This window comes from Ciona robusta, chromosome 9, assembly GCF_009617815.1.
Source record: "Ciona robusta chromosome 9, ASM961781v2".
Taxonomy (NCBI): domain Eukaryota; kingdom Metazoa; phylum Chordata; class Ascidiacea; order Phlebobranchia; family Cionidae; genus Ciona; species Ciona robusta.
Window position 1 is genome coordinate 7,986,693 of NC_143243.1, and position 17,802 is coordinate 8,004,494.

The 17,802-nt window shown below is 39.3% G+C and overlaps 2 protein-coding genes across 32 annotated transcripts in view; one reads left to right on the forward strand and one right to left on the reverse strand.

The window, feature by feature from the left end:
- The window catches only part of LOC149731924 (titin-like), a 163,307-nt gene that overhangs the window by 34,680 nt on the left and 110,825 nt on the right, over positions 1-17,802 (forward strand). For 24 of the 27 annotated variants that reach the window (XM_089885393.1, XM_089885399.1, XM_089885394.1 and 21 more), the window contains 26 exons: positions 11-128; positions 281-454; positions 708-820; positions 3,701-3,865; positions 4,084-4,252; positions 4,450-4,687; positions 5,059-5,208; positions 5,284-5,395; positions 5,651-5,805; positions 5,969-6,159; positions 6,356-6,621; positions 6,879-7,042; positions 11,641-11,790; positions 12,166-12,351; positions 12,427-12,544; positions 12,774-13,082; positions 13,317-13,447; positions 13,708-13,843; positions 14,096-14,237; positions 14,550-14,674; positions 14,914-15,308; positions 15,588-15,723; positions 15,903-16,169; positions 16,412-16,678; positions 17,046-17,188; positions 17,363-17,614. In XM_089885393.1, coding sequence (XP_089741519.1) covers positions 11-128; positions 281-454; positions 708-820; positions 3,701-3,865; positions 4,084-4,252; positions 4,450-4,687; positions 5,059-5,208; positions 5,284-5,395; positions 5,651-5,805; positions 5,969-6,159; positions 6,356-6,621; positions 6,879-7,042; positions 11,641-11,790; positions 12,166-12,351; positions 12,427-12,544; positions 12,774-13,082; positions 13,317-13,447; positions 13,708-13,843; positions 14,096-14,237; positions 14,550-14,674; positions 14,914-15,308; positions 15,588-15,723; positions 15,903-16,169; positions 16,412-16,678; positions 17,046-17,188; positions 17,363-17,614 — 4,772 coding nt within the window. Of the gene's footprint in view, positions 1-10; positions 129-280; positions 455-707; positions 821-926; positions 3,420-3,700; positions 3,866-4,083; positions 4,253-4,449; positions 4,688-5,058; positions 5,209-5,283; positions 5,396-5,650; positions 5,806-5,968; positions 6,160-6,355; positions 6,622-6,878; positions 7,043-11,640; positions 11,791-12,165; positions 12,352-12,426; positions 12,545-12,773; positions 13,083-13,316; positions 13,448-13,707; positions 13,844-14,095; positions 14,238-14,549; positions 14,675-14,913; positions 15,309-15,587; positions 15,724-15,902; positions 16,170-16,411; positions 16,679-17,045; positions 17,189-17,362; positions 17,615-17,802 lie in introns of those variants that run through there. The other 3 variants (XM_089885418.1, XM_089885392.1, XM_089885406.1) reach the window with 2 other exon arrangements.
- LOC149731927 (uncharacterized) lies at positions 7,116-11,608 on the reverse strand. Of its 5 annotated transcripts, XR_016385739.1 has the most exons (3): positions 8,319-11,608; positions 8,023-8,107; positions 7,472-7,580 (listed from the first exon to the last, which is right to left on the reverse strand). XR_016385739.1 is itself a non-coding variant. In XM_089885436.1 (2 exons), the coding sequence occupies exons 1-2, from the start codon at positions 11,293-11,295 to the stop codon at positions 7,363-7,365; spliced, it is 3,756 nt and encodes a 1,251-aa protein (XP_089741562.1). In that variant the 5' UTR covers positions 11,296-11,608; the 3' UTR covers positions 7,116-7,362. The 5 variants fall into 5 exon arrangements, 4 of the variants coding, with proteins under 4 accessions (XP_089741562.1, XP_089741561.1, XP_089741563.1 ...); XM_089885436.1 differs by having other exon boundaries at positions 7,116-9,248; positions 9,426-11,608; XM_089885435.1 differs by having other exon boundaries at positions 7,116-8,183.

The window sequence follows — 17,802 nt, forward strand, 5'->3', positions numbered from 1 at the left end:
TAATTTACAGATCAATACGCACGGTTTGAAGAACAAGATGCAATTGATCGACAATCAGTTGAAGACCAACAACGAGGGGTAATGGCACCTCCTTCCCAACTTCCACCCCGTGGTCGTGGGGAGTCAAGGTAAAGTATTATTGTCTAAATTGACAGCCATACAGAAAAAGAGTCTGGTACGGTGTTATACGTGGTAAATTCGAGTACAAGGTGTATACAACATATTAAAATCAATTTTTATTTCATATAATCAATTTTTGATGATTTATTGAATTATTCAGGGGTCGAGGCGTAAGACGTGTCATCGTTTCGCCAGCTCGCTCTCCAGGCTTGAGAAAAACAAGCGCGAGTCCTGTAAAACGACTACGAGAAACTTCAAGATCTCCCGTCCGCACGATGTCGCCATCGAAGCGCTTGGAGGAAATTGAACAACTGGATATTGAAAAATATTTCAGGTATGCTTGCATCAAAAACAATATTTAAGTTTAATTTACTCACCAACTTGTTTATGTATCTGGTCCCGTGGCACAATGGGTATAGCACGCCTATAGGCTTTTAACTCATAGACTACGGGCTCAAAAGCTCATTGCTGCTATATACCATTGTAGACGGGCAATACTCAATGGTAATTGCGGGTTGTATGAATTGTCAGCAACACATTAAAACATATTTTGCCCAGAAAATGAAATAACCAAACTTTATGTTTAGACCGAAATTCTTGCGAAAACCCGAAAGCAGGGAATGCAACGAAGGTGAAGCGACGAGGATCGATTGCAAAGTTACTGGACGTCCATTACCCGATGTTACTTTCTACAAAGAGGGTAAGTGACTTTTATCATATTGTACCTGCAAAAAATGAAGCAATTTTAGCAGTATGAGCTGAAACTGTCAGTCACTGTCTGAATATCTGCAAATGTTTATTGCAGTTTAGAATATCGATGGGAATTATAACACAATTACTTTGAGTCAGTTAGTGGTATCTTTACAATGCTTTTTTGCAGTCAGAGTTTTTGTATTATAACCACTGCACCAGGAACAGAATGACAAACTACTAAACAAAAGACACAGTTTCCCTATAAATAGTTACATCTTGTTAACACAGTTAGGCACATTACATAGCGTATGTCATGATAACATGACTCCATTGAAACCCGGTATTAAATTCCTCCAGCTATCCAATTACCACCCGCTCGTGTTGTATTGTCCCTGTCTATAGTTCGTCGTGAGCCTGACAAGTTTTATTACCCTTTGAAAGCTAAAAAAATCGCTAGATCTAATTGTAAGGGTCAATTCGCTATTGTCTTGCAATTTTTTATTCTCTTGCGCGCGCAGTGTGGCGTATAATAATCCGTAGCGATGAGCATACATATACACAATGCTCGGAGCCGACAGCGTTAATGAGAGTTCTGTTTCGGGATAATATAGTAAGGATAATGTGTCAAGGGCGGATATGGAGCTGTAAAGAAGCAAGGGGCGTACCGGGCTGTTTGTTTACGAAAAGGTTAAAGTTCAGAGAAACAAAAGCGCTCGCCTTTACTACGCTGTGTAAACGTTCGCGACAAGGGTTATGATTATTTTGATTCGTTCGAGGTCACCAATCGTCGCTTTAAATTTTTCTGCCAAATACCGACAAGACGGTTTACTTTTATTGGAATTCAGCGGTTTTTCCATAATGTCTGCTTGTAGCGAAAACTCAGCGAAACTACGTAAGTAACAAAACTACTTTTTAGATTACAAAAGAGTCTAAACTAAAAAGGTGGCTTGACGTAGTTTTTCCTATAAATTATTAATGCGTTAGCGACGATCTGTTTTAATACCAGCAAATAAAGTCAAACTGACCGTTGTAAATTACAACTCCGAAAGTGCGTGTGTAAATAGATCACCAACGACGCTCGTTATGGTGCATAGAGTTATAGGCTACGACTTCTGGCCACCGTTAAAAGCTAACTGTCCGTCGATAACCAGCAAGAATAGATCCCTGCATATAACAGTGAGGACTAACAATGATTGAAAAGGGTTTTCAACTACGTTGGAAGAATCAAAGCCACTCGTTGAGTTGGCTCAAGTGCCATAACTCGCGATGCCGTAGCCTTTATGGTGATTACTTTTGAATTCAAACTTTGTAGAGAAATGACAGTCATAGTTCAGCGCAAGGCAATTTTGTCTCGGCGACAATGGGTTATTTGTACAGTGTATATTTTCCATTAACTGCGGTGAGCGTAAAATTATAAGTTTAGAGAACGCAATTTTGAATCCACTTTGAGAGTTTGGTGAAAGATATTCAAACAGCTCTTACTTTAAAAAAGTTCATTATTCGCCGTGGTGGTGTGTAGCTTATTAAGTATATGTTCACCCGTGGCTTATGTATGGGCGTGTCCAGGCTGGTATAGTTAAGACCACATAAATCGTTAAGTGGTACCAGTTATTTAATTCTGGTATTCGTACAATGTATATAGGTTAGAACATGTGGCTGCTATATAGTTCTCAGTCTGAATGCAACTTCTGAAACCATGGCCTCGACACGTGACTGTGGCGTTGACGTACGACATCAGAAAATGTTTAGTGTTAGTCTACGGCGGGGAAACCCGGAATTGGAGATTAAAAACTCGAAATCAAATACCACACCACCCAGAAGTCACAGGCAAGCTAAGGCATTGCAGAAGTCGCCACGATATACGAGTTTTATGGACGAGATACTTTCCAAGACAGCTGAGTACAGACAAACTCCAGCTTGGAGATTGGAACCCGACATCCAGGAAAACTTGCGGTTACCAGACACGAAACCATCACCTGTAAAAGTGGATGCTGGCCACTCTTCAGATTCAGATTCTGGATACAGAAGATCGCTTTCAGAGGACGAGTTTTCGTTCCCAGAGTCCCCTGTTGCTGTTTCTTTACCCTTTGACAATACTGCATGTCATAACTCCACTATATTTGGCGAGCGTTTATGCCACATGAACCCAGCTTTAATTCGAGACCGATTGAGCCAAAACGGAATTATAAAAGTCGGTTTAAACCGGACGTTTCCGCCAGCCACCGGTGAGAGACCGACTTTACCACACAAAAGATCTTCTACCTTTCCCAGCTACAGCCGAATCAACAATTTAAAAGACTTGCGCAGCTACATGGAAACTAGACGGTCGGAGTTTGACAGTAAAGATCCGATACGCAAGTTAAAGCCAACTGCAATGAACGAAAAGAGCATTGATGACTCCACAGTCAACACCCCTTCGCAGCCTCGCACCTCAAAAAGGACATTACTACAAAACACCTTAAAACGCGAAAAACCAAAGCATGAAGTGAAATGCACACGAGCAATACGCAATTGTTTTGAAATTAAAGATAAAATTAAACCAAGCGACATCCAGTCTCCCTGGTTAAAGGCAGATCTCAATATTTATGTTTGCGTTTATCCCAAAGGCAAGTGCTATTTATTTGCTTGCCACTTGAGGGTTTGTAAAGTTATCGAGTCGGGTTTGAACACTTGTTCAGTGTTATACTTGTCATAAATCGATTCCGACATAACGCAGTACTGTGTATATAACTAACGCCTGTTGCTAGGCCATAACAAGTTCGAGTTGTCAAAAAATAACACTTAATAAACAATCCAAAAGCGGGTCGGCTTATAAAAGAACACGCTTTTCGTGAGATGCATTCATTTTGAACACGTTTTTGAAACATGTATTCGACTTTACTTACAGGCTCCCAAGTTTATGAAGATTATAATCACCGGATTGTTGTCAAAGAAGACGGCATCAGATCTCTTATCATTTCACCTGCGCGACCAGAAGATAGCGGCGAATACACTGTCGTTGCAAGGAGCGCTGCTGGGAAAGCAGTCAGCACTTTATCACTGACGGTCATACGTAAGTTATGGTTTGATGAAATTACTGTTTGCAGTCACATGTTCACAACAGTGGGCTATACAATGGTTACACTAATAATGTTTGTGAAAATGGCATTGAATTTGTTATTTTCAATTGATACCACTCATCGCTTTGTTATATAAGTGTGGTGCAATACACTTATATCGAATGGCGACCTCTGTTTCTGTATTAAGATATATAACTGATTCAATCCACAGCGCAAGAAGGAATAGAAAGACCACGAATCCTCGAAAAGCCACAAAGCGTGACGGTGAAGGAAGGCGACATGGTTCGTCTTGAAGTTTTCGCTGTTGGCAGGCCCACTCCAGAAATCGTTTGGCTCAAAGACAACGTTCTTCTCATTCCTGAGAAACACCCAGAACTCAGGTAAGGATATTCAAGTGTTTAGTGCGGTCGCATTTAAGTGCCAGGCAGCAAGATGTGACAGACATGGATACATTTATAATTTGTAATTACTTGAAAATAGGACAAGTCAAGAATTCATAACCACTTTAACCTTGCTAGCTTGGCACGAGGTAGATAAAGCAAGTTACATTTATTTAACTTAAAATTTCATAATTTAGAATCGAAGGTGTTGACGGACATGGACTTCTAACTATCGATCGTGCAGCGAAAGGTTTACACGATGCATGGTATACTGCCACTGCTGTGAATAAGGCTGGACGAGACTTGTCTCGATGCAAAGTAAACGTAAACCGAATCGAATACGATCCAGAACCAAGTCGAAAACTGTACATTCCGAAATCGAAAGGTCTAAAGCAGGCGGTTGAGCCTTCACCAGAACGAGTTGACCTGCGAAAGGTAAAGAATTTAGATTGTGCTAACCCAAGTGCTGTTTAATATAGTAGTGTGGGGGAAGATGGGACACTTTTTGACTGTATTTTCTCGTCCCATTTAGTAGTAAACAAAAAACATTCAAAGAAATATAAAACCGTATCCTCACGACTCCTATGGACCCGTGTTAAATGTTTTAAACACGATCAGGATATTTGATTATTTTGTGTTAAAGGTGTCCCATCTTCCCCCACCTTACTGTATACCAATGAAAATATGTATCTTATTACCCTCGCATGGCGGGGCAACGGCAGTCGTTATAACACCACTCTTCTGTATCATACACCTTGTGCACGCTACGTATGCAGCTTATGTTAATGTATTATTTTGTTCGGCAGTTGGACAACTTTGACGAGACTGACTTGTACGATAGCTCTCGTATGCAAAAGCCAAGAATTAAGAAAAAGTTGGTTTCGGCAAAACAGAAGATCCTTGGTTCTGTTCACTTTGAATGTCACATTGTACCGATTGGTGATCCTACCATGCGGGTAATTACACAGCTTAATTAATAAACGACATCTTTGTCTCTGGACATTTAGTATAATGTATTGTTTATGGTGTAGGTTGAATGGCTATTGGATGGCAAGCAACTTGAATACGCAAATCGTATAATGACCACGTTTGAGTTCGGCTACGCAGCATTGGATATTAATGCAGTCTACCCCAGAGACACAGGTTTGTTTTATTTTATTTATAGTATAGTAGGGTGAGGTGAATCGTGTTTACGGTCTCTTTTCTTAATTTATTCGGCAGTAAATAAAAAGCTAAAAGTATCTGTATCTTACCAGATTAAATAGGATTTTTTTTCCGCCAACACCGAAAACATATCGTCAAAGTTTGTCTTTACAAATAAATTAAGCATTTCATTTTTAAGCAAATTTTTCTAAAAAAATTGTTGGTAAGTCTCTTAAAACGCTACATTTCTTCCAGGTGTGATAAGCTGCAGAGCAACCAACGCCCACGGTCAGGTTCAATCATCATGCACTCTTATTGTGAAAGAGGAACGTGGACTTGTCGAAAAGACTCAACTACCGGACACAACCCAACTTGGCAAGATAGAAACAACTGAACGACACAGACAAGAGGTTATTGATTATATTGTAATCTACTTTAATTAAAACAAATGTATAAGTGGCTGCCTGTATAGTGATATCGGTACTTAATAAATACTTGAACTATAATAATAAATCAATACTCAAACTATATCGGAAGTAGGTATTAACGGTATCCCATCTTTTATTTGTTTAGATTTCTCTCGCACATGTTTCGCATCAAACCGATGAAGTCGAAGTCAGATCTGCTCCGAAAATTGTCCTGAACCCCGATCCTGTTGTTGTACAAGAAGGTGAACCAGCACGATTCCGTTGCAGAGTAGTCGGTTCTCCTTTGCCAAAAGTGGATTGGTATTTAAATGGACAAGCAATCAGACAAAGCAAGAGGTGACAATCAGCCATAAAGTTACATACGTGGTAACTTGTAAGCGGGCACGAGGTGTATGAAACAGAACACCCGTGTTATAACGACTGTCGTTACCCGCTATGTGAGGATAAATAAGTTACATTCAGCTGCATAGCTTTAACAGAAAATGCAAATGTATAAATTAATGTTAATGATTTTTTAATACGCTTTGTGCAGATTCCGAATTTGGTCCGACGGTATTCATTACTTCGAGATTGCAACAGTACGCGGCTACGATCACGGCCAAGTCAAAATGGTTGCACAGAACATTGAAGGAAGCGTAGAAGCGACGACCACAATTGAAGTGAGCCAGGCCAGGGATCTCAGGACCGTTCTACACAAAGCTGATATTCAAACCTCTGATTCCAAAACGAAAAGTCGCATCGACACCAACACGTTGAAGTCGTACAGGATCACACGCAATGTGGAAGAACAATTTAAAGGTGGGAGCATTTAGTGGTGATATAGCGGTTAGCACGTCTGGCTGCGAAATATAAGTTGTGGGTTCAAAGCTCGATGCTGCTACCATTGTTAGCGTAAAACTATCACCAATAAAGTCACATACGTTGTAAATTGTGAGCGAGCACGAGGTGCTTGATATTGTCGTTACCCTGCTATGCGCTGAAACCTTGGATTCATTTATGTAATAAAAGTAAAATTGTTTAGCTCATGTATGATAACGTTTAAAACCCCTTCACAGAGGAAAAAGGTCGACATATGGTCCCTCTGCGCGAAGTCGAAAAACCCATCGCTGGCTTGAAGAAAGTAAAGCGAGTGGAAAGACATGAAGAACTGCAATCGAAGTTTAGCAAACTATCGGAGGAAGAACGAATGCTGAACACGTTTGAAGCTGACAAAAAGAAGGTATGTAGCTTGAACTATGTATATATTGTTCGTTCTTTATGAAAGTTTCAAGGTCACTCAGTTCAAAAGGATGTTGACACCAGTAGCACATAATTGTAATGAATCCAAAAACCCCACAAAGCTTAGGTTATATACTCATAAAATAAAACATGGAAAACATATATACAAAAAACAATGGGGACAAAGTTAAGGAGTTTAAAGGGGACACAAACATACAACTTAAAGGGGACAACATATATACACTTTTTATTAGGGGACAACAAAATGGTTTTAGAAGTAATGAGAGATTAACAAATTCATTGTATTTTTTCTTTTTCTTTTTAAGTTAAACATGCATAGCGTAAAACGTTAAACAACGGTATAGATGAAACGCCTTGTTTGGTCAATGCATCAGCCAGTTGTTTTTTCGATTCAACCCATTCCATTGATAAAAGTTTATTTGTTTCCATCATTTCTTTGAGGACTGCAATGTCAATTCGCAGTCGTTTGTCAGCAACCCCCTTCCTGGAATGAACTGCATCGTACAAGGATCTGTTGTCTGTAATGGCGTGAATTGGTAATTTTGTTCCATGTCCTTTTCCATAGAACAACTCTGTAATCATATATGACAAATAATATGCAGCCTCAACTGCATCACATGCTGCAGATGCTTCTGCTGCCAATGTACTTCGAATCACTCTTTTAATTCTCTTCGACTGCCAAGACAAAATGTTACATTTTTTGTTTTCTCCAACAAGAAATATTAGGAAAGCACCTTGGCTACCACCGTCATGTAAATTGGCAAATGCTGCATCAGAATACACAACAAGTTTTAATTTCTCTACGTCACCTAAAGACATAAACTTAATTTTCAGATCTTCGTTATGTAACTTTCTAATAACTTTGTTGCAGTGTACAATATCTTTTACAGTTGCTTTGTTAAAATTTGTAGCCAAAACACAGACATCAAACGATATATCCGGTCTAGTGTGTGAGCTTACCCATAAAAGTTGGCCAATTTTCCTTTGAAGCAACTCCTTTTCAACAGCTGTGATGTCACTATTCATGTTGCCACGACGACAACCGCTAATATTAATAGGTTCCAACAACTTTATGTAAGAGGATTGATCTACTGTTATATGTCCTATCGTCTCTTTCATTTCTAAGCCGATATATTTAAATTTTTCGCTGCTTTCCGATCCAATGGTAAATGTTTTATATAGTTTTTCAATCACGAGTGTTTTAAATTGATCATTACCTATCCACAGTATATCATCCACATAAACACACATCATACCTTGTAGAACATTATTGATATGATAGATGAACATTGCTTGATCTCCTGAACTTGGTTTCGCACCAGCGTCTATCATAAAACGTCGCACTCTCTCATACCACAAACGGGATGCATCGACCAGCCCATATACACATTTGCGAAGCTTCCAAACAACATCTGGTGGACAATTGGCCTCATTGGGCGGTTTCAAATAAATATCCCGATCAACTAATTCACCTTGTAAGAAAGCTGTCTTTACATCAATGCTGTTCATGCGCCATTTCATCTGTTTTGCTACGCTTAACATTATTCTCACAGCTTCTTTAGAACAAGTAGGTGATTCTCTTTGTAGATTTTGTTTTTGCTCTTCGAAGCCTCTTGCAACCAATCTTGCTTTGGGTACCATATCATCACCTTTTTTCTTCATGGTACAAACCCAACGCACAGATACACACTTTTGGTTTTGGTTCTTTACTTCTTGAAACACTTGATTTTCTCTCCAACTTAACAGTTCTTTCTCTTTTGCTTCACTAAAAATATCACTGGTTATTACAAATGATTCTTCAGTTTGTGGTGTAGTTTCATTATTAATTTGTTCATTAGTTTCATCATTAACATGTTCCAATCCGGTTACTTTCGAAAAATCAATCCATGTACGTTTGCCACGAACCTCATTAGGCAAATCATATTCAACGTTGTAAGAATTTTTATACTTTCCTGTGGCTTTACCGGCTCTACTTAAAATTGTAACTTTCTGTTGTACCCCATCTACATTGACAAATTGAACCTTATCATTAGCTCGCAGTCGTGGTTGTTGTACTATTGTTCTTGTTAATTGTGGCGCCGGTTGAACAACTTCTGGTTGATCATCATGATCACTTTCTTCATGATCACTTTCATCATCGCTGGATTCTTGGATTGACGGATCAATTGGAGGCTTTTCTGTGGTATCTTTGGAAATTGGATTATATACTTTATTGTGTTCATTTATCCTTGACACTCTACAGCTATGTGCCTTTACATATTGACCACCATGTCTTAGAAAAATGACTGCCCCATCTTGACCCAAAACCTTTACTGGGCCTCTCCACAATGGAGAATCATCACGTTTATAATATACTAGTTCACCTATGTTATACTTGTCACCGGTCTGACGAGTTTGTCTCCTCAAAGCTCTTCGAATCTTCTCGGATGATTCGGCAGAAATGAATGCCCTCCTGGCTGCATGTAGAGCAGATAGATGTGCACCAACATCAAAACTTTCAGCCTGTCCATTAAGTGCAGGTTGTTTGTCAGTAAGGGTGGTGGGTAGATTAATATTTCTGCCAAAAACAAGCTGGTGAGAACTAAAACCAAACCGGTTTACGAGTGCATTCTTTGCACTTACACTCCACGCTACTGCAGTTTCCCAACTGCATTTTTCTTCATATTTTATTTTTGTTACCATATTGGATAAAGTGAGATTATGCCTCTCACAAAGGCCATTACTCCATGGTGAATAGGATGCTGTTGTCACCACAGTGATATTAAAGTTGTGACACATGTCATGAAATACAGCATTGTTGAACTCCCGTCCATTATCGCTAAAAACCTTCTGCGGAGCTCCAAACAAACTAATCCAATTAGCCATAAAGGTTTTAACAATAACATTTGCACTCTTCGACCTAATTACTGATGCGTTGCTAAAACGAGTAAATGTATCAATCATGTGAAAGTACCAAACATTGGGCTCTAGTTCATGTAAATCCATGGCGACAGTTTCGTTAAAATCTGACCCCCAAGACAATCCAACAACAGGCCTTGCTGGTGTTTTTTTGTGTTTTTGGCATGTATCGCATGATTGTACAACATCCAGAATTAATTTTGATTTTTCTGGTGTCAGTTTGTCTGAACTTTTCAGTAGTCTTTCCAAATTTTCAGCAGACGCGTGGCCAAATTGTTTATGTAATTTGATAATTGAGTTACGCTCATCAGTTGTAGCCAAAACAGACTCGCAGTCGTAAATGTCAGCCGATTCTATTGGTAATATATCAATACAATAATGCCCGTTTTTCGATAAACTGAGTTTGATTTCATTTCCGAATAACCTCGCAGTGTCATTTGATAAATTTAGTTGAGCACCTGCTTTTTTGAGTGACGTTTTACTTAATAAAAGTGGCAAATTCCCAGGAACAACCTCTGCACTAATATGGCAGCGCTTACCAGCAATGCAGGCTGGAAGTAAAACACTCTTCGATGAAATTACTTTTCTTCCATCCCCAAATTTAAAAAGGGTGTGGCTTGGAAAAAACTTTAACTTTTTCCTTTCACTTAAGCTTATAGAATTGATAAATTTATTAAGCCAAACCTTTCCACATACTGTTTTTGTGCACGCCGTGTCTAATATACCATGAGTCTCCGAAACTTTGTCTTCTCCTTTTTCCTCAAGAAGCAGGATGAGATTAACTTCTTCATTTTCATTTGATGAAACAGCTTCAGTATTCCCAAAAACCCTTTTTAGAGAAGACTTCATAGTTTTGAGCTTTAAATCCGCACCCAACGTGAGTGCTAATTGGCGTTCACCATGACTAAGATTGGCTCCATCCATTAACTTGAAAGCTAAGACTGCGTCAGATAATTCCATCCCATGGCTACATATTTTACTATACAAATGTTCAAATTCAAGTATGTAGTTATTGATAGACAGAGATGACCTTGAGAATGTATTGAACCTCACATAGGCACTGTATGCTTCATCAACTTTTTCTGTTTTAAATGCCTCATCCAATTTGTTTAGAAGAATATCCAATCCACCATCACAATGCAGCTCTTCAGTTGATAAACTTGAGATGGCCCTCTGAGCCTTGACGTGCCCCTCTAAGGCATAAAGATTTACAATGATTGCTTGCTCAGATTTTTTAACATCAGAGACTAACTGCCACATTGATATCTTCCTTCTCCATTCTACATAGCAATCATTTTCAACAAATTTTGGTGGAGATCTTCTTGAAAGTGCCATTATTAACTTAATAAATAGAGTACTTAAAAGCAAAAACCATCCTCTGCTACCATGAAAGTTTCAAGGTCACTCAGTTCAAAAGGATGTTGACACCAGTAGCACATAATTGTAATGAATCCAAAAACCCCACAAAGCTTAGGTTATATACTCATAAAATAAAACATGGAAAACATATATACAAAAAACAATGGGGACAAAGTTAAGGAGTTTAAAGGGGACACAAACATACAACTTAAAGGGGACAACATATATACACTTTTTATTAGGGGACAACAAAATGGTTTTAGAAGTAATGAGAGATTAACACTTTATATACAGCCACAAAACGTTGCTTGTTTTATAAAGTCAACTCAACGCGACCGTAAATACGAGTCGTTCATTCGGAAAACTAAGGACAGTTTATCGCATTGGGACGAACCAAAACCAGAAGAAGCGCCTAAAATACCGTTTCTACAACGGCCAAAGCAATCTCTGCCCCCTCCTTATGAAATAAAGGTGTCGATCACGCAGCTTCAAAAACGCATGTCACCATAGTTATCCCAGCACTTTGAATGAATCAATGCCAAATGAAAGACACTTACTGCATCACTTAATACGTTCCCATCTGAAAACTTATTAGAATTAAGCATATTTTGTCAGCATGATTAATCATAAGTGTCCTTGCGTATAAAGTTACCAGCTATACAATTCATTCAAACGCACACAGATCACGTATATCAATAAGTATATCATATTCTCTCCTATTAGGTCACAAGATATATACAAGTTCATTTTATCGCATCACGCAATGAACGCACGCAATTCACGCATGAAAATACCACTGCATTAAATGTGCTCAACACAAACTCTAATCCAATCTCCTTAAACTAGGTCGATGTCACACCTGACATGCAAGCTCCAGTTGTGTTGGAACGTATCCACAATGTCACTGTACAGTCGGGTAAAGACGCAAGGTTCCGGGTTCGATTCCACGGTAACCCTGAGCCCGAGATTTCTTGGTACAGAAACGAAATTGCTTTGGAAAAGTCTGAACGTCTCGGCTGGATATTCCCAGAGGTAGGTGGTATTCTAGTGCACGAAATTTCATGGCGAAATAGTACATTATACAAATCCAACCCTTATTGTGTTTAGAACAACGTATGTGAGCTGTTTATCCGAGACTGCCATGTCGACGATTCTGGATCCATTTCGGTTCGGATTTCAAACCCTGCTGGCCAAGCTGGTAGTCAAGGCTTTTTACTTGTACAAGGTAAGAATATGGAAAACTCAATAGATGTTTACGCTTAGTATGACTGTGGGGTAAGATGAGACACCGTTCGCACATAATATCTCATATATCCCAATCGTTTTTTGTACAATTAACAACGATCTTTGCGAAGCTACGATTACATTACTTTGTAAATAATCTTTGTTTACCATTAACCTTGACGAGAAAACAATGAAAACATGTTTCATTACTTACTTTCCAAATCTTGTAGAAGCGGTCGAGGCTTTACATTTCACCGAATCTCTTACCGACGTCGAGGCAAAGGAGAACGAGAAGTCAGTTATCTTTGAATGCTCGGTGTCTGATTTCACTGCTGAGGTGGAGTGGCGGAGGTGTGGCACTGACGGGGCGGCCGAAGAAGTTTTACGAACCAGTGAGAAGTTTCAGACCAGGGCAGATGGCGCTCAACGTTTGCTGAGAATTGCTGACATCAAACTGAGCGATGCTGGATCTTATTCTTGTGTGATGTTCGCTGCTGGAGATAAGGAAATCAAGTCAACGGCACAACTTCATGTGAAAGGTGAATGAGTTCAAGAATATAGCTTGGTTTTCAATGTACATGTGTATTGAATGCTAGTGTATAGGGTATAAAAAAAAACGAATAGCATAGCTTTTAGTGAATAGGCTGTGTATGAAATAATTTCCGTTGCATGTAATGTTTTAAGGGGCCCTGAAGTTTGAATGAGTTTTATACTAGCATTGCTTTCAGTGTATATTATGTTTATCAATCCTTACCGTTTTCTATATTGTTTAGTTGTTCCAAAGAAAATCCAATCCGGCTTGAAGAACCAGGTCGCTCGCGAAGGAGGGGCTTGCGACTTCACTGCCGTAGTTTCGCATGCTGGTGTTGCAGGTACCTGGATGAAAGATGGCGTTGAAATACAGGTAAATAATGACGTTTAACCGAAGTATCATATTGTGGGGTGGAAAAGCATTAGCACATAATATAACATATTTTTTAATCGTATTTTAAATACCTAAGGACATTCTTTCAGATCCGTGAGGATACGGTTTTATAATTCTGTAAATATTCTTTATTTAATACCAAATGTGACAATAAAAAAGAATGAAAAGTTTACCATTTTACTCCAACTTGGTATATATATAAAACATTGAAATATTATAACATTAATTTTGAAACCCAGGCAAGTTCCAAGCACGTGATCACTGAAAATGGGAACAAAAGATCCCTGACCGTGAACGACTCGCGTGCGGCAGACGAAGGAGTTTACGAATATATTTACTGTGACGAAAAAAGCTTGGCGAATCTTACAGTGCAAGGTATGTATGAGAACTTGGTTTATCAACATTTAAATGATTATAGTATTGCAAGGTAAAATAGATACCGTTAGCACATAATGTGCCGTGTTTACTAATCGTCTTTTTAATAATTTACAACGCTATTCTGATGTAGTGAGAATACGGGTATATAATTCTGAAAATATTCTTTGTTTACTTCTAAATGTGACGAAATAACAGAATAAAAATATGTGCCATCTTACCCCAACCTACTATTAATTGATTTTTACCCAGCCATGCACGTCAGCATCGTTAAGAAACTTAAGGATATGTCGGTATTTGCCGGTGAAGTTGTTACTTTGGAAGTGAAGATATCAAGAGATGACGCCATTGCTACTTGGTCGCGTAACGAACAAACTGTGACCAGCGACAAAAGGTGGATAAGTAAAACTCTTGATATATCAAGTGCAGTCAAAGTTTATCCGGCTCTGTGAACAAATGGTTAGCGCCACTGCCCCTAGCCGGGAGGTTACAGGTTCGAGGCTTGATGCTGCTACCATAGTGGGTGGGTGTATTATTGGGCAAGACATTAAATGGCAAATTCTCAAACCCATTGGGCGATACATTTCATTAAAATGAAAAAAAAACACAATTGTCATTGCCCAACCACGCGAGCATAAACAAGTTACGTTTATTCATTATACCCTGCAGAAAATGATTTTAATTCCGTTTTATTTATATTTTTCAGGTTGATTACGACATCTGATAGAAGCCGCCACATGCTTATTATTGAAAACTGCACGGTCGAAGACAGCGGGGTTTACACTTTCGCAGCAGGAACTGCATCGTGTTCTGCCACTTTAGAAGTTAAATGTAAGTTATACTGCTTAGATGTTTTGTACAGTGGTTGTATTAAACCGTGACCAAACTTAGTGGTCCCATATATCCAACACAAATGTTGGAAAATCTCAATCAATTACCCATAAAGTTACATACGTGGTAACTCGCATGCGAGTACGAGGTGTATGAACACCCGTGTTACAACGACGTTTGTTTCCTTGCTTTGCGAAGGTTAATAAATTACATTTATTCAACATTCATATCGTTTCCAGCTGTGGACGTGACAACTGGAATCCAAGATTCCACCAACGTCGAGTCCACGGATGGTGTCTTTGAGTGCCATGTCAACCAAGCCGGCTATTCTGCTGGGAAATGGTTTTGTGGCCAAACTGAAATCAAATCGGACAACGTAAAATACTCAGTGAAAACTGACGGTAAGAAGCAAGTGTTGGTTGTACACAATACCACAGCACAGGACAGCGGAGTCTATTCGTATGTTACTGGAAGCAAGTCCACCAGTGAAGCAAAGCTGGTCGTGATTCCTGTAGAAATTACCGGCACACTCCAAGATGTGACTGAAGCCGAAACAGCCGCTGTTAATTTGACGGCGACTTTGTCGGAAAGTGGCGTCCATGGAGCTTGGTTTAAAGACGGGCAACCACTGCAGGTAAATAGTTATTCTGAGTGACAATGGAAAATATATTGAGATCAATCATGTTTAAATGACACTGCTATAAGGTTGGAGGGGATACCGTGAGCACATAATATCGCATTTTAAATACCGCTCTTTTAGAGGCGGGAGGCCACAGTTATAAATTTGTGATTGTTTTTTTTACTACCAAATGGGGCAAGAACAAAATAATGAAAAAACGTACCATCTTACCCTAAACTGCTATAGAGCTATATCATACGGCATTACCTAAACTAATCTCGTTTACTGACACAGAACACAAGCAACGTATCAGCTGTTGTGGATGGAAAACAACATTCGCTATTTATTCGATCCCTATCTTTGAACGATCAAGGAGTTTACGAATTCAGAATCGGCAACAAAACTACATCGGCCTCTCTCACTGTACAAGGTGCGTATTATTATAAACAGACTTGTCCGTATTGCCAAACATACATTAAAAATAGTTACTCACAAAGCTGCATATACGTGGTAACTCGTAAGTAGGCACGAGGTGTGTGAAACAGAACACCCGTGTTATAACCACTGTAGTCGATATAGTTACATAAATGTAACCATTAATCCACTCAGGTGCCCAAATCACGAAACCACTCTCCGATGCTACAGCCACAGAAACAGAGTCTGTAAGATTCGAGTGCCAAGTGGCAAGTGACGGGGTCCAAGGTTCATGGATGAAAAACGGGGAACTTCTCGATGCAGATTACTCGCATCGGTTCGTCAGCTCTTCTGAGGGGCGGACGCAGATCCTTATGATCAATGACGTCACAAAGGAGGATTCTGGAAGTTACTCATTCAAATTCGGCAGCGCCAGCACGTCCGCAAACTTGTCCATTACAGGTTTGTTGTTAGGTCTAGGATTAAATGCGGTAGCTTACGTTTATAGTAGGGTAGTTAGGATGAGACATATTTTTCATTCCCTTCTCGTCACATAAGGTAGTAAATAAAGAATATTTACAGCATTATATAACCGTAGCCCAGCGACTCCTTGGTAACTGTTAGAAACACCATCAGAAAATATGAGTTTTCGGTGCAACATATTCCATCCTACTTTACCGTAATATATTGCTTTTGTAATGCAGGCATCAAGTTCTCCAAAGGTCTTCGCAACATTACTGTAGCGGAGGGCTCCGATGCCGACTTCACCGTCGAGGTCGCCAACGAAAACATTTCCAATGTTCGATGGGAACGCAACGGTGTCATGATCAACTGCGATGATGTGAAGTACAGAGTTCAGTCTCAAGGACAAAGGTTTACACTCATCGTGCATTGCGTGACTAAAAAGGACGAAGCTGCATACAGTTGCATTGCTGGATCAGCCAAGACAAGTGCACGATTATACGTCGAAGGTAAACTGACACGCATTACTCTGATTAAGCGTATAGGGCTCTTAAATGCCCGAGCAGGGTGTTTCATAATAAGTTGGCTGGACAATTAACTACCAATTGGAATACCTTATGGTTTAAGTGAATGTGATATATTTTGTAAACCTGGGCACTGATCCAGTGCTCATGAAAAGTTAAACGATTCTCGTAACGGAATAACAGTCAGGATTAAGTGTGACGAAATATATAACCGACAAAAACAAATGTCCCACGAATTATAAGATGCTAAACATATTATAATTCCTCCAAAATAGCATTGACAGTCTCCTATTTAAATAAAACCTTTGAAACTTATCTACGTTGATATAATTTGCTGCTTTCATTCATACAGCTGTGACCATCACGCGCAAACTGACGGAGGTTCGAGCCATGGAACATCGGAATGTTGAACTAACTACTGAAGTTACAAACTCAAGCGTTAGTGGAGTTTGGACAAGAAATGGAGTAACTGTCACTGAAACAGAACGTGTTAAGGTAAACATGACGCTAATTTAAAAGTACATAAACAGCGGGCACGAGGTGTATGAAACAGAACACCTGTGTTATAACGATTGTCCATACGAGGATAAATAAGTTACATTTATTCGATCAATTATGCATTGACCCCACAGGTACAGAATTAAAATATATTTTTCCATTGTATAACAGACCACACACCGCGGCAAGACACACCAGTTGGTCATCACAGACGCCCAGGCGGATGATTCCGGTTCATACCAGTTTGCTGTTGGGAAGTCGACAACTTCGGCCAAAGTGATTGTGGAAGCAATTCACTTGACATCGCGCATGAAGGACGTGGTGGTGAAGGAAACACAGACCGCAACTTACGAATGCGAGGTTTCCCACCCTGATGTTCCGGCAGCTGCTTGTAAATGGACCAAAAATGGAGTCGTGATAAAAGTGAGTATGACACGTGATAGTCTGCACAACTTTTGTTGACATTTTCGTTTAAGTGTTAATTTTGACTTCATCACTAAAGATGGCTTTAATTTTAAAAACGAATTTTATTAAATAAAAGTCGTATCTTACATATGGGCTAAGAGATATATGATGGGTTATGATATTTTCAGTTGCACATTAAACTAAAT